Source organism: Xiphophorus maculatus, chromosome 21, assembly GCF_002775205.1.
Source record: "Xiphophorus maculatus strain JP 163 A chromosome 21, X_maculatus-5.0-male, whole genome shotgun sequence".
In the NCBI taxonomy this organism is placed as follows: domain Eukaryota; kingdom Metazoa; phylum Chordata; class Actinopteri; order Cyprinodontiformes; family Poeciliidae; genus Xiphophorus; species Xiphophorus maculatus.
The window spans coordinates 7,039,444-7,055,379 of NC_036463.1; the positions used below are offsets into that span (position 1 = coordinate 7,039,444).

Genomic DNA, 15,936 nt, shown 5'->3' on the forward strand with positions numbered 1-15,936 from the left:
TTGTTAAAGGGTTAATAGAGGAGCGACGTAGTGATGACGTCCTGAAATCAGTGTTTCAAAAGAGATGGAGTGTTTAAAGAGGCAGAGACCCAATTTCAAGGCATTAAATTACAAAATCAGTTTTCTTTAAAGCCATATTTAATATATACAGCATTTTATAACAACTGAAGGTAACATAGTTACTTGAAAATGACGCAATGTGGCTGGGAAGTATATAATACTGCCTCTTTAAATACTTCGGTAATCAAACCTATTTTAAGATTAAATAAGTTGACCTGAGTAAATCCAAAACACTCCTTGAGAGAATTTGATTCATTAATGAAAAAAAAGTAACCCTACAACCTCATTAGACGTCTAATCCTTAGTAAATTGTGAATTAACGGTGACCCTGAGAGGAAGCACGGTTTGCTAGTGGATGTGTCAGCTGTTGCTGAGGGTGTGGCGGTTGCTGCAGCACATACCCAACATGACAACAAACCGCATTTAGATGGAGCCTGCCTCAGATGACTGCTGCCATGTGCATTTGTTGTCCTAAGCAAAGATATTTGCTCTGCCTACAGTACATATTAACACTACCTTGAAAAGTACTTTTAATATGTCTTTTCTAGTCCTCTAGTTGTGCTTGATAAATTATGCTTTATCATTTTAATTGGTATCTCTTCAGTCTGCATTGGGTTTATGTTGAGACAGATTCAAGTATTTCACTTTTGTCTCCAGGTTAACTCATTGGTTATCTTGCATGTGTATTTTTTTTAAAGTTTTGAAGGCATCTGTAAGGGATTTTTGGTACAAACAGCTCTGCCTTAGAAGAATAAAAATGAGCAAATGGCTCCTAGATGATTGCCACCCACTTGAAATATTTCAATAATCTAAACATATTTGACCAATTTCTTCTTCTAGTTTGGTCCTGATAGCTATTTTCCATTCAGTGCATGGCAATCATTGCCACAGGCACCAAACTTTTTGAACTAACATTCAGTGATTTAATGATTCTTGCAGTGCCATCCCACTAAGTGATTTAAAGGTGAATGAACTGTTTACTCATCCTAAGTGCAGTTCTTGTTGGTTCATATTAAGATGGAGGCAGGTCATACTGTAAAACCTCAAACAGCTTGAGGAAACGTCTCATGAAAGCATTTTAATATGCAAGTCAAGCAGCTTTGTTTTTTTAATCTTGTTTGGGGATTAAGCATTTCTGTATTTTAAAATTGTGAAGACTTCTGAAGGTTTTAATGCAATCAGAATCAAAAAACTTCACGAAACTTGCTTTTTAATGAAGGTCTGAAATAATATATGCAAATGGCAACCATTGTGGACTCACCTGTTGTTTCATTGGATTTTTTGTAGAGCATATCTGAAATATTCAAAAGAAAATATGGGAAGCTGGAATACCTTGTGCAAAGCAGCCAATTCAGAAGTCACATTTATTTTCCTTAAAATAATGAAGATTGTAGATGTTAGCTTCTGCAGTATCATTGAGACTGTTTCTATTGTACTTATTAATGAATATTAAGGCATTCATTGGTGTGTCTGCCGCTAGCGAGAGAAATAGCTAATCCTTCTAAATCTGACGCTACTCCATTATGTTTTTACATTTTGTGCAGAAGGAAGTTGCGCTGATGATGCAGTAGTTCTTGTTGCAGCGCCACCACAGGGGAGGAGGGGAACAGGTTTTTCAAAGAGTTTGGCTCGTTTAACACAGTGCAGTGTGAAAGTGAACCGCAGCATCTGAAAATGCAACAAATGTTGCAGTTTGGATCCCCGATCAAACCGACTCTACCAGACTGTATGAAAATACCCTTAAAATGAACCGTAGGATTCTGATTGGTTCATCTCCACGTGTATAATTATTTATTCACACATATTCAGGGATATTTGGGTGTAAGACATGGAGCATGTAGTCATGTAACGGGTCTAATGGAGGATTTATGTGGCATCAAAGTCCGTTTCCATTTGCCGAGGGATCAAAGGACTCGGTCCTGGCAGAAAGACCCTGCGGCGGTGAACTACTGCTGCCATAATTGGAGAAGAGCTGTGTAAAACTGTCCAAGGAAGGCCAAGGGCGACTTAATTATGTTGTTAAATTTAATTAGGGCATTGTTGTGTGTTTCTCTCTCGGTGTGCGTGTGTTCTCCACAGCTTGACCTTGCAGTAGCGGTCTTCCTGCCTGTGTTTATCATCATTTTGGTTTCATTCCCTGTTGTTCGAATTAGTGGATATTTGCACTGTCAGAATAAATTATTCTGCAAAAAAACATTACACACTTGCATTTTTAATCCTTGAGCAGAAACGGGTAACGAAGACATTTGTCGCTGTCGAATAACAAGCCACCCAATTATCTCAGCTGCAGTGAGTGAGCAGATTAATAGACACCATGCAGAATCATGGCGTCCAGTCTGACAGGGGATCTTCTTGCTGCCCTTACAGGTGATTAATCTTGAAGTTAGATGCCTGCCAGCAGCATTGTTGTCAGTTTTCTCCAGGTGAGAAACACAAAATCCCAACGTTTTACAGCTGCTTACTAAATTACAACCATTTAAAACCCCCTTAAAGATTTTCAACAATTTTAATCCTGTTTAAAGATGCATTTTAAAAAATCATAGAATTTTAAACAGAGCCTCACTTGTTTGGTTTACTTAAAAAATAGCATGCTATTTCCTAAATATTTATGGTTTGCTGTTGATTTTTTTTAGTTTAGATAATTATTTTTTAAACAAAAACAAGTCATTCTTTCTTGAATGACTTTACTGTATTTTGCCAAGTTAATAAATGGACTCAATCTCTTTATTTGGTCCCTTTTAAGACACAAAATGCTTCTATCACAATGTCATACTCCTAAGAAACAGAAAAACACTCGACAGTCAGAACGACAGATAAGGATGCGGTACCTAAATAAACAAAGGTGTTTTTTGAGAGCCTTTCAGGGAAATGAAAACTGGATCTGAGTAAAAGTTACAAATAAGAGGAGCAGCTGAAACTGAAAAAAAGACTATGAATATTTTAATCAAATCCTTTAGGATAGCTTATATTTATCTTGATTTAAGATTTGAACTTGTTATAGTTTCAATCAGGGTTCAGGATTTTGGATTGGAACAAGTGAGTTGTAAGATCCAAGTTTTATTTTTCCTGACTTGAGTTGCAGCCACATTGCTTGCTTCTTGCACCCAAAGGACATTTTCCCCATGAATGCAGCAGCATTATGGTGACTGATGGATTCCTCAGCTCAGGGGTCACATTTAAACCATTTTAACTGATTAAATTTGTTGTATTTTTGTGAACAACAAAATCAATATCTGTTTGCTTTCAATTTTATTACCAGTACTTTAACAGCTAAAACAACAAAGATATAAAGATTACTAATTTGAGGTGATAAAACTCCTGTTTGGTTTTGCCAATTCAACAGCAAAACGCTGCTCCATTACTCACTTGGCCTTTCTGTCTTAATAGCTCTAGATTGTTAAGCAAATATTTGGTTTGTTATCGGGAAAATATCTGCTGCCTTTTGATTTGACTGTGCTGGGCGATCCTAAAGCATGAAATCACCCTGAGATGTTTAAATTCTTTTTTTTTTTCTCCAGGCACTGGATCAGGATCGAACTTCTCTGCAAAAGGTGAAGAAATCAGTGAAGGCAATCTACAATTCAGGTCAAGGTGAGAAATCTTTGTGTCCTATAATGTCCATGTTCTTTTATTCATTTATTCCATGTATTTTCTCCTTGTAGGCATGAAAATCCCTGTTTGTACTTGGAAAGTCGCCTTTTGTGGGACAGATGGCGTATTGTGTGCTTTTCTTGTCCAGACTGTCCCAGAAATCAACACCTGAGTTTTTCTCAGTGCTGTGTCATGAATCTGCAGTTATTTTCCACTGAATATCATTGAAAGCAGCTTTCCACCCTGTAATTTGACAGCTTGGGATGTTTGTTTGCTCTCCAAAGAAAGGAGTAACTTTATCCTTTGGTCACTTTAACCCTTTGAGATGAAAAGTGGAAAAACCACTGGAAAAACTAGAGGAAGGTTGTTCAAAAGGTTCTGCAAATGTAATTCATAATGTTATTGTCCTCCAAACAAGATTGACTATAGAACACTTGAAGTTAGGAGTTTGAATAAATGTAGTTTATTTAACTTATGTAAAACATTAGTCCTGTTTGCTTGGATTTTAGTTTGTAAGCAGCCATTCTCCATTGGGAAGTTAACGATGAATACAGATGGATTCTGCTGCTTGACTGACTTTTCCTGCAGCGTTTGGTTCGCCAGGAGAACCACACATCTTCTAACCCTGACATGAGCTGTATGAAAAGATGGCTTCTTGAGAAAAACACTGGTCCATGGAGTATTCCTGCTATTATTACCGCTAAATCACTTTTTTTATTCCAGGCGTGTCTGCTGCTGTGATTAAATATCCAGGCAGATCTGCTGGCACAAAAATAACAACAATTTCTGAAATTATTTAAAATTCATTGTTTGTTTCGGGGTTTTTTTTAGTTTAGTTTAGTTTTTTGTTTTTTTTTATCACATATTCAACCCAAATCTGACTTTTGATTGTTACTTCAGTTGAATATTTCAAAGAAAAACTAAACTTGCCTGGACAAAAGAATGACACCATTAATTTAATATTTAATAGCGTTATTCATTGCCAACAAGAGATCTTTCCATGGGTGTTTGGGTCCTTATCCAGAACAAGCCACATCCATGTTTAAGTATGTAAAAAGATAAAATCATAAATCAGAAGTAATTACGTCTGAAATGTGTATATCTATTCTTTCCTTCATTTGTTCTGCATTTGTTCTTTTATTGTAGTTCTGGTTGAACTGGTCATGTTCTTTTATGCTGTGATAAAACTACAAGTCCCAGACATCCACCATCTCCTCCAAATCCTCCAGAAAAATGCAGCGTTTTCTCTTTAAGTTGCTTTAATAGTAATAGTAATAATTATGTTTTCTACCTTATATTATTAAGCTTACTCATTTGTGTAGGTTTTAAACTTAAGTCATGAGTGTTGTAAAACGGGTTTAATTTATTAAAAATTGCAGAAATCTTGAATTTTACACTTTTTAATGATATTCAGAGCTCTGACCTTCCGGTCTTGACCTTTTATGATCATTTATGACTCCTTTTTAACCTCTTCTTTGCTGTTTTTCCCAACACAGATCATGTTCAGAATGAAGAAACCTATGCCCAGGCTCTGGATAAGTTTGGTAGCAACTTCATCAGCAGGGACAACCCTGACCTGGGGACAGCTTTTGTCAAGTTCTCCTCTCTCACCAAGGAGCTGTCGACCCTGCTGAAGAACCTGGTGAGTCCGGCTGGTCGACATCCCAGTAAATCAATGATTTAGGGTCAGAGAACCAGGTTTTTCCAAATGCTTCTACCTTGTTGGTTGGTCTCCTGCAAGCTGAAATAGCTGACTGCCCTACATATGCATGAATATTTCTTATCATGTTTAAAAGCGGTCTTGTTTTTTGTAAAGTTTTTCTGTGCCTTATCTAAATGTTTTGGACTGAATGACTCTTCTCAGAAAAACATCTTGACAAAGAATGCATTTAATCAGGATCTTCAGGTACTTTGTTATAGAGATGGACTGACAGTGTTATGGCCTCTTTCACATCTCTGATTCTCTTAAAAACTTTAACCTGCTGATGACTTGATTGAATGGTTTACCTTACTTATCGTCCTCATTTGATGGTAGTAATGAGAACTAATTTTAGTGAAAGTTATCTTTTGCTGCTTCTTTTTAATTCTAGCCTTCACCATGTTATCCTCGCTCTTTCTACTTTCCACTAAGTGCTACATCAGGTTGCGTCTCCAAAAACAAAACAAAACGATAGCTACCAGTGTGGACCTGATTTATGGCAAGCCATTTAAAAAAACTTCTTCACCTCACTGACATTCCAGACATCTGAAATGGGCTTATGACTTATTTAACATTCACTTAAATAAGCTCTGATTGATTTATGAAAAGTTAGCTTAAAAATATCTTCAGTATAGAAATAAACAAAATAAATTTTGCCCCACACTTTGGAGCTCCTAGTTCACTTCCCGTTGTAATATTTTAATTGGAATCCTTATGACATATTAGGTAATTAGGATATCTAACTATCTTAAATTTGTCTCATCAAAACTCATTTGTAGACATCTGGAATGTATTTACAGACAGTCAGATGAAACTGAGTTTATGTTAAAAAGGTTTGCCATACATACGATCAGCCCACCGAGAATTGTCCCAGTCTGCCCGATGAACCAGTCCAGGCCTGGATACTGTTAATCTGGTTTTCTTCTTTTGTTCTCTAGTTGTCAACATTCCTTCTTTTTAAGCACACATTGAACAATATTCTGTGATGGACAGGTAAATATCTAGAAAGGAATTAATTGGAAGAAACATCAAAACTATAAACCCAGTCAGATCTTCAGAAATCCTGGAAAACTATTAATCCAGGCCACTGTGGAAGTATATTCTTTAAAAAAAAATAAGCACAGTTGAAAACTTTTGTACCCCCAGATGGCTTCTTATCTCCATGCCATTTATTTGCCGCAGTTCCTGTTAAGTAACGCGTCCTGTTTAAACCCTCTGAGTGATTCCTGCTGGAAGAAGAGCCAGATCCCGGTCTTCCCTTCCCGTGTGGCTGACAGTGAGATTAGACAACATAAATACTCTTGGCAGCAGCAGGAACAGCTGAGTGGGTTGCGTGTCCGTGCATACACAAATCAAACAACCCTATCTGCGCAACCAGCATATAGTGGAAAAGTGACCTGATCTCTCTCAGTCGCCCTCTCAGTTTGACTCTTGTTATCTGCAGCAGTGTATCGAGTTTTCAGACTTCGATAGCTGCACCCTGAGGGCAGCTGGTACGACAAATGAGTATCGACGGCTGAGAGCGTGTGTCCTGGATGTGTCCCCAGGATTTTACAAACTGATTTAACCCGTTTTAATGCGTCTTCTCTCTGAGAATTGCGTGTTTGGAAGCAAAAAGCATTTGTGACAGTTAACAAAAGGAGCTGGAAGAGCTCGCCAGCAGCCGGTCAGTGAAGGATTGATTTAGATGTTGGCCATATGCAAGACAGGCACTTAAGGAGCACATTAGTGCCCATTAGGCCTTGTTTACTTCCCTTAGTATCAATGTGGACTTGGCTAACAACAGGGACTTAAATGCTTAGTAGTCTTGTAAATGACCTTGCTGATCCTCATAGCTGGAACTGCTGAGCCAAGCTGTGGCAACAGGACGAATCAAGCCTTTCTAGTCCAGACACTTTCTAGTCCAGACACTTGGTATAAGCATGTCAAAAACTGAAGCGATTTTGAAGAATCGCTGATGCAAACAAATCCCATATTTTGCATATTTTAGAATCTTTCTAGTCTTTCCTTTAGTTTTAATTCAGGGTCATTGCTGTTTGTCTTGTAGGAAATATTTTTTGCATAAGCACTCTTGGCCATCTCTGCTCAAATCTGCATCCTCAAATAAAAAGAACAGCCTGTATTAATTTACAGAAAGGACAGTGGTGCACACCCTAACTAAAACGTTAGCTTTACTAACAGTAGTGCACTAAACCAACACGATATTCAGTGGAAGTTAATCCCAAAGCGCTAACTTCACTTAATAATATATCCGCTCTTGAGAGACTACGACTGTAGAGCACCAATTTAATTTCAACATTATAATTTACATGTTCTACAATATCTTTGTTTATGCTTTGCTCTCTACTGTAAGCGTTTTATTTTGTTTCTGTATGTTTAAATAAAGTTATTTGGGGAAGGAAAATGGACAGAACTTCAAAATAAGAGCATGAATAAAAATGTCTAACAACTTGACAAATTCTTAAGAGTCAATAAACAAAAATTCAATACAAATGTTGAGAATTTTCTCGAAATAATTTTTTTTCTGCTGAATTGTTGAATAAGTAGACGTATAAGCTCAACAACAAATATACTTAATGTTTTTAATCTGTTACTTAGGTTATTCAACCATTAGATTGGTGCAAAGTGCTAATATACATGTCCATCTTTCAAGTATTTCAGTGTTTCATTCATGTGATTACTTTAAAATATTAACATTAGCCTTGGGGGTGACTGTATTTGCTGCAACACGTTTAGCATTGAGATGCTAATTTAGGTAACACCTAACTTCTTTTGGCACAATTTGCACACAATAATGGTCTTTTCCAGTGTCCCATCAGATCGTTTTCTAAAGCAAAAATTAATGTAAAGCCAAGAGAAGCGGCTTTGTCGTCCTTTGCTGTTGTTTGCAGATGTTGCTTGTGCATCAGATTTACAGCTGTACCAGAAACATGCAAATACAAAGGTTCCGACTTGGGAAAAATCCGAGTAATTTTGTTGAAATTTTTAGCATGTTAAAATCCCTTCCCAAATTCTTACCAAAAATAAATAAATAGAGCTTGATGTCCAAGTTTTTTTATCCTTAATTATGTAAAATGTATCTGAAGTCTGTCTGCATGTTGCCACCTCACAGCTGAAACGGTCATGAACCTTCACTCAGCCCAGCAAATGACTAGTTTCTTATGTTTGTGTGTGTGGGTGGGCTGAATCATCCATCTGGCGTCTTTGGCAATTTTTGACTCATTTTAGTTTTGTTTTGTTTTGTAGCTCGTTGTTTTTTAACGTCTCTGCTGAGCTCTCCGGTTAAGAGGAGTAAACGTTTCACACAACCTCGTCCGTCGACTGCAGATTAGTCTGTCAATAAGTGAAAAGTTGCTACACTGTTTTAAGCATTACGTCTTCATTTTGATGTATCTGTGATGCAAATTAAATTACTGTGCCTAATAATTTATCACATCCTGGCAAATCAATCTGTTTACTAGATTGAGTCATTGTTGTTTTTTGTCTTCCAGAGAATTTATCAAACATTTTCTTCTGACAGTCTGTTGTGACACATTAACTATGTTTTTCTTGCTTTGTTTAAACAGCTACAGAGCCTCAGCCACAATGTGATCTTCACCCTGGACTCGCTGCTCAAGGGGGATTTGAAAGGCGTGAAAGGGGTAAGATTTACCATCACTTTGTTTAGTCTTCCCAACTCTGTCCTACTGGACTCTTGTGGGAGTCAGCAAGTCTATCCATCTCCAAATCCCCCATGCCTGTGCTTAAGAGCGTTAGGGGCGAGTAAGGAGAGGAATTCTCCATTGAAACTGTAAATCTGGCAGACATAAACACTGCCTTTGTGTGGTGCATGAGGAGAGTAACTGGGTCATGAACTCCTCGTGTTGGTTCAAGAAGGGGCGTGATCCTTACTGGGCATTCATGGCGTGAATCACGAGCCGATCGTTGGGCCCAACTCCACAAATATCTCTGTCCTCAAACTGACCTCTTCGGACTTGACTGGATCTTCTCCTTTATCTCTGCAGGACTTAAAGAAGCCTTTTGACAAAGCGTGGAAGGACTACGAGGCTAAGTTGTAAGTAGACGATGGTGAGCTGTACCAGATATCTCATTGTTACTAGTTGGAAACACCCGATTCTGTTTCCCTGCAGTACAAAGATAGAGAAGGAGAAGCGGGAGCACGCCAAGCAGCACGGGATGATCCGCACCGAAATCACCGGGGCCGAGATTGCAGAGGAGATGGAGAAGGAGAGGCGCTTGTTCCAGCTGCAGATGTGCGAGGTGAGTAATTTGACACTTAAACCGAATAGGGATAATGGGAGGAAAGATGTAAGCTTGCATTTCCCCGATGTCAATTAATCAATCGAGTTTACATGTCAGGATCAAGGCAGTTACAATCAGTTCTGGCTCTGATTGGTTGTTTCTGACTGAGCTGTATATTCCTGCAGATTGCAGTAGGACCACAGGAAGGAGGCAGAGAAGTTTGATTTTTATACAGTCAGGACGTGGCAACAATTTTAAGAAATATTTTTAAAATATATTTTTATATTACATCTCAGTGTAATACATATATTTATATTTTTTTATTAATTCAGCTTGATGTATTTCCTCAGTTTAACTTTGTGTGACATTGCAATGTGTTAGGTTATCTTAAACATTAAGGTGTGACAAACGGAAGAAATGCTGTTTAATTGCCCAGTATTTACACGTCATTTGAATAATGTTCATGAGATGATAAATGATTGATCAGTACCTGCTGTAGGTCATGATATGCTGGCACACTAATTGTGCTAAAAAACCAACTTCTGCTTTCCAAGAGTTTTCAGACTTCCTCTTAATCCTGTAAGCTTCAAATGAAGTCACTCTGTTTCACAATGGCCAAACTTTTAAGAAACCTGGCAGCGAGAATAAAGCGTAAAACAAATGTGAGCTCTGTGTTTGTGCCCAGAAGAATCAGAACAAACTGTTAGAGCTCTCTCTCTCCGTTTGGCCAAAATCCTCTCTGGTTGTGGGCGGTGACGCCTACGCCTCGCTTGCCGTTTTATCCTGCTAGGATCTTTTCTTTTTCTCAGATTACATAATGCGGGTCGCATTGCTTTTTGAGTTTTCTGGATTAAATTTTGTGCAAAGTCCAACTGACCCGCCCTCTCCTCATTTCATTGTACCCATATTTCTTCAGCGGGTCAGAGACTTTGGCTTGAGAGCTCGAAGGCTCGGCTCTGTCAAATCTGATTATCAGTAATATTTTCCAGTAACTCTAAACACAAAACAGCTCCTAAGTGAGGTTTCTTTTACACTTTTTATAATGGACAGCACATGGAATATCAATAGTTTTCTAAGTGGGATCTGCAATGCATTTTCTAAAACATCATTAAAAGTCAGACTAGAAGTGGACTCTGCATGTCTTTGTGCATTTTGAAGACAGTACAGCATGTTTTAGACTCTTACGGGTCAGTGACTGCTCATTCTGCCTCATCCCCCTGCAGGATGCTCTGATCTTACATCATCTTCTAGATTAACAGTTACGGGCACAGTGCTAGTCTCGTCACACACCATGAATTTAAATTTATCTGACACCTTTTACTCCACTAACAGACTTGCTAAAACATGTCTGCGAGTTAAAGAGCATTGTTGGTGTCAACTTGTGATATTGAGACATTTTTAGCTTTAGTCTCGCTACCAATTGCTTTAAAGTATCCATCTCTGCTGGTTTCCAGAGGACATTCTTTCGTTCTTGTTGCTACAAACTGTAATTTTGGAAATGTGAGAATTTATCAGGAGATTGAAAATGTTGCCTAAAAGTCAAACAGCAGCTCAGCTGAAAGACTTCCTGTTTGTTTTTGCAAGATCAACACAGACTCCTGTGCGTTGGTTGTTGCCATTTTTGATACATGAATTGATAATAAAGCAGCTCTAGAAACTCGTCAGCGTCTGTGTTTTACACCTTAGCAGCCGCCTCCGGTTGCAGCAGCATGCCAATAACGAGTTGTAGCACACATCATTATCACCACCTTCCTCTTTCGTTGGTTTCCTCGGTTCCACATTTGGTTTTAAATTTCTTTTTCATTCTCTGACAGACAAATTTAAACTGGCTCTGCTTGAAGCATTTCTGAGCAGTAGGATGCGTTTGGCTATTTGATTAAGAATATTGAAATAAATCCTTATTTTATTGCAGTGGCATGGTTTTGAAATAAATAGATGCAGTTCACAATAGTCCCACAGTATTACAGATCCTCCACCGTACTTAACAGTGAACGAGGTTCTTTTTATTTTATACCACCTACATAAATGATTCACATAATTTCCAACCTATAACAAAAGAATAGATCTAAAATAATATTAGTGGTTCTTTTAGTGATGTTCTGTTGTAAAACTTCAAGAGCTGCTAAGACGTTCATGTTATTGCATCTACTCTATATTTAAAAACATTAGTTGGGTCCTTTATCACTTTTACCTTTTCAATCTCTTATAAAGTTTCTGATAAAGGTTTTCTTTTGTTTTGCACAGTAGCAGTGCAGTAGGCATAGCATAGTGGGAAATAACAAATTGTGATAAACGATAATATTGTTGTTGGCACATTAATGCACTTTTGTCCGCTCAAAGACCAATAAATTTTAATTTTGTAAACAACACTTTGTATATTTTATTATGTGTCAAAAATAAAACGCAGCCAAAAACCATTTGAACATTTTTCTAATTGATTTCCTATTAATTTAATTGTTAATTATCAGATGTTTTTTCACACAGTTCTGGTTGTGATATTTGACTATATTTTTTTGTAAATGTGGAGAAATTTCAGCCAATAAATCCCAGACATTTCCCTAAATTAGCAGTCATTAATGGTGGAAATCTCGTGATGCTGTTGTTGTTGTTGTGAGAATGCTGCAGTCAGTGTTACAATCTGTTCATCCCACTTAACCTCATTTCTCTCCACTGCCTGCACTCTGGCTCTCTCACACTCTCTCCACGTTACTCAATCACCAGATTACACGATGCTCTCATTCTCACCCTTTTCTTTTTTCGTCCCACGCTGCCAGCAGAGGAGTGAGGAAAGTCAGGGCTCAGCAGGCTGCATTATATTCTGCAGCAGCGTGAATGTCGTCGCTCATTCACACAAAAGGGATTCACAAACATGCGGCGACGCTCTCCAGTCACGCCGAACCCACTCGCGCTTCAAACAAAAAAATGTGGATAATCTGCCAGCCGTCGAGCGCCGTCAGGCAGACAAAGGGACGGCACATGCATGCTTGCACACTTTTGCACATGTTTACTCATGCGTGTGGGAACTCACATGCATCAACATACGATGTAGCGGCGCAGAGCTTCGTTGAAGAGACGAAGCTCTTCTGGGTTAGAATTGGTCTTTAGCTTCTCGCTGACTCTTAAATCTGTGTGGATTGGCTCTCTGTGGGATTATCAGTAGATTATATTTCATTTGTTTGATTGGTGGGGACGCTGTCTGAAAACATTTGTCTTGAATCCTCAGACAGCCTCAAAGTTCCTATGAAGAATCTTCTTTAAAAATCCTAACCTTTTAAGATACAAAACTATTTTCTGTTAAATTCAAGTTTCACTTCATTACCCTGATCCTTACTTGAACATTGTCAGCAAAGCATTTGTTCACTTCTTATCAGTTTCAATGTATTTCATGTGATGATTCAACACATGGTCGTGCATAATTTGTGAAGTAGAAGAAAAGTGACCCATGGCTTTCAAAATTATTTCAAAATAAACACCAAAAAGTGTTATTTTTCTCTGAGTGTATGCTTTTCAGACCCACCTTTTCCTGATATTACAGCTGCAAGTCTTTTTGTTTGTTTTTTTGTCGGCTTTAGCAGCTAATATTTCCATTTTAAAATGGACCCAAACTCAGGCAGACTGGATACTCTTGCCACAGATTCTCACCTGAATTTAGGTTTAGACTTTGAATTGAATATCAATGCATGCCACATTCTTTCTGTTTCTTTTCTTTCAAATATTTTAAAAAATATATTGTACAATTTTCCTTCCATTCCACAATAACACACTAATTTGTGCTGATTTGTCACATAAAGTATATTAAAGCTGGGGTTGTAGCATCTTTATAAAATATTTACAGTTTGTAGTTGTAACTAGACAAACTGTGGTTGAGTTTGAGGCGTGTAAATACTCTGTCTAAACTCTGACACAAGTAGGGCTGAAACGATTAGTAATAATTGAAACAATTATCAGTGAATTGAGTAATTAATCAGATATGCAGACTCTAAAAAAGTTTATTTTGTGAAAGAATGACAGTAGTTCAGCCAAAACTGTACAAAAGTATATATACATTTTTAATTTAGATATGTATAAAAAAGCTCCAGTGGTTAAATAAAAATTTTAAAATCCGTTAATAGTCAGAATAATTGATTACAAAATAACCATTAGTTGTAGTCCTAGACTCAAGAATCATAACTCTAAGCACTCATGACATGAATCTTCCTATTCAGACTTGGAAAGCTTTTCAAATGCCCTGAATTTAAACTCTGCTTTTCTGCTTTTCTTCCAGTACCTGATCAAAGTAAATGAGATCAAAACCAAGAAAGGAGTGGACCTCCTGCAAAACCTGATTAAGTATTACCACGCACAGTGCAAGTAAGTACCTCCATAATCCCCCTAACCCAAATGTGTAGCCTGCTGCTACTGTTTTTCTTTTGCTTTTCACCCATTAAGTCATATTTCACACCCTAGAAAAGAAAGAAGGTGGTAGCTCTCCCATTCTTTTCAGTTTTGTCTGGTGTTGCTCCCAGATCTTGAGTCCGCTCATAAATCTTTGCAGGTCGTCAGATAGATACGCTGTGACAGCCGAGGGGGTTTGGTGGGTAAATAAAGTGGGTTCTCCTCTTTCCAGAGCTGCAGCTCGCAGCAACCCGTGACAGAATGACAGATTTTCGTCCAGGGTTGCTACAGTATGTCCTGTCATAACACCAGGACAAAACAATGCACTTCCCTGCTTGTCTGTTCAACCTGGGCCTTGACGGATAGAAAGGCTGCAGGGATGATGGATTAGGAGCGTTAGGACAGCAGACTGAGAGCTGAGGAAAGTGGTCAAAGCTTGAGAAGAAAGTAAAATTGCCCTGTTTGCACTCACAGAGGGCAATATGGTCTTAAAGTTTTATTATGACAGATTTATCATGATAAAAGTGATGATAAGAGCTATTTATTACTTATATTTTAGTCACATAAATGCAAATACTGCTGTTGAAAAATGGTGCACCGATTGCAGTTTTCTGACCTACCGATTTTAATTTTGGCCGATACAGTTGTTTGTTTTTGTCTGAAATGCTGCTAAATACTGCAAGAAAGTCAAGTATCAACCTATCAGTGAGCTCCCAAAATTAAGGAAATCTGAGGCAACTTATTGGTGCAACCCTGTCGATGTGTAATACATTTCTTTAGGACGCTAGAAGTGTGACACAGTAACTGCATTTAATCATATTTTCTGACATTTATTGATGCCTTCATTGAACAAACATTAGAAAAAATTGTAAAACGGCAACACGAGCAATTTTGGAGAGTTCATTTATTGTTTATTTATTATCACAATAAATGATAAACAATACGATAAATTCCCACCCCTAGTTTGCTTCAATAAATTTAAGCAGGAACTTCATTTATGCAACAAAAGTGGTAAATCTAAGGCTGCAATGACAGAGCAGCTGTCAAGTACGGCTCGGTTGCACTTTGCAAGCTAAGCTTTGTGGAGTGGGAGCAAAGATGTAGGCTCATCAGTGCAGTGATTGAGAGAAAACGAGCCAAACGAACGAGAAGTGGCAGAAAAAGTAATGGGAAGAGGAAGGGAGATGTTTGTTTCAAGCAGAGGGAGGGGTTGCAGTCATTAGTGGTGATTTGCTGCTGCAGAACTTCATCGAGGTGTGTACTGCTGACAGATCTGTAATGGATTTCAGAGCGTGCTAAACGCCTCTGCAAATCTGCAGAGAAGGGTCGAAACCAGATCTGATTTCAGTGCCAGAAGCCAAAAGGTGCCAAAGAGTGAGAGCGAGCTGAGCATGATGTTCAACACAAACTGCAGCCGTTTCTGCCTGCGAGCAGAAATGGAAGAACCAAAAGGATCACAATGTTACGCTAGCTGTTGCATTAATGAATGATCAGTGTCTAAAAGTTGTGATCTTCTTATATTTCTGTAAAGTTTCTTCCAAGATGGCTTGAAGACAGCAGATAAGCTGAAGCAGTACATCGAGAAGCTGGCTGCTGATCTCTACAACGTAATTATTTGTTTGTTTCCATCATGTAAGGTCTCATTGTTAGTATTTAATTCAATTTTGGGTTATTCATTTACTTATTTTGTTCTATTTCTATTCATTTTAATGTAGTTTTATTTAAATAACCTTACTTTTTTGTACTTATTGGGGCTGCAGCTAATGATTATTTTATTAATCAAGTAATCTATCATCTATTCTGACAATTAATTGAGTAATCGGATGGAAAAATTATCAAATTCTCCAGATTTTTTATTTAACCAGATAAGCCTTTTTTCCTTTCTTAACATTTTATTGCCTAAGATCCAGTAATATTTTAGTGAGTGCTTCATCATAGTAAAGGACAAATCTGCAGCAACATGTGAAAAA

General features: G+C 37.8%; 1 protein-coding gene across 6 annotated transcripts in view; it reads left to right on the plus strand.

The window, feature by feature from the left end:
* Window positions 1-15,936, plus strand: part of asap1 (ArfGAP with SH3 domain, ankyrin repeat and PH domain 1) — a 75,605-nt gene that overhangs the window by 17,483 nt on the left and 42,186 nt on the right. For all 6 annotated transcript variants that reach the window (XM_023326595.1, XM_023326590.1, XM_023326591.1 and 3 more), the window contains exons 2-8: window positions 3,579-3,651; window positions 5,148-5,293; window positions 8,917-8,991; window positions 9,355-9,404; window positions 9,481-9,610; window positions 13,857-13,942; window positions 15,498-15,573. In XM_023326595.1, the coding sequence (XP_023182363.1) occupies window positions 3,579-3,651; window positions 5,148-5,293; window positions 8,917-8,991; window positions 9,355-9,404; window positions 9,481-9,610; window positions 13,857-13,942; window positions 15,498-15,573 (636 nt within the window). The remainder of the gene's footprint in view (window positions 1-3,578; window positions 3,652-5,147; window positions 5,294-8,916; window positions 8,992-9,354; window positions 9,405-9,480; window positions 9,611-13,856; window positions 13,943-15,497; window positions 15,574-15,936) is intronic.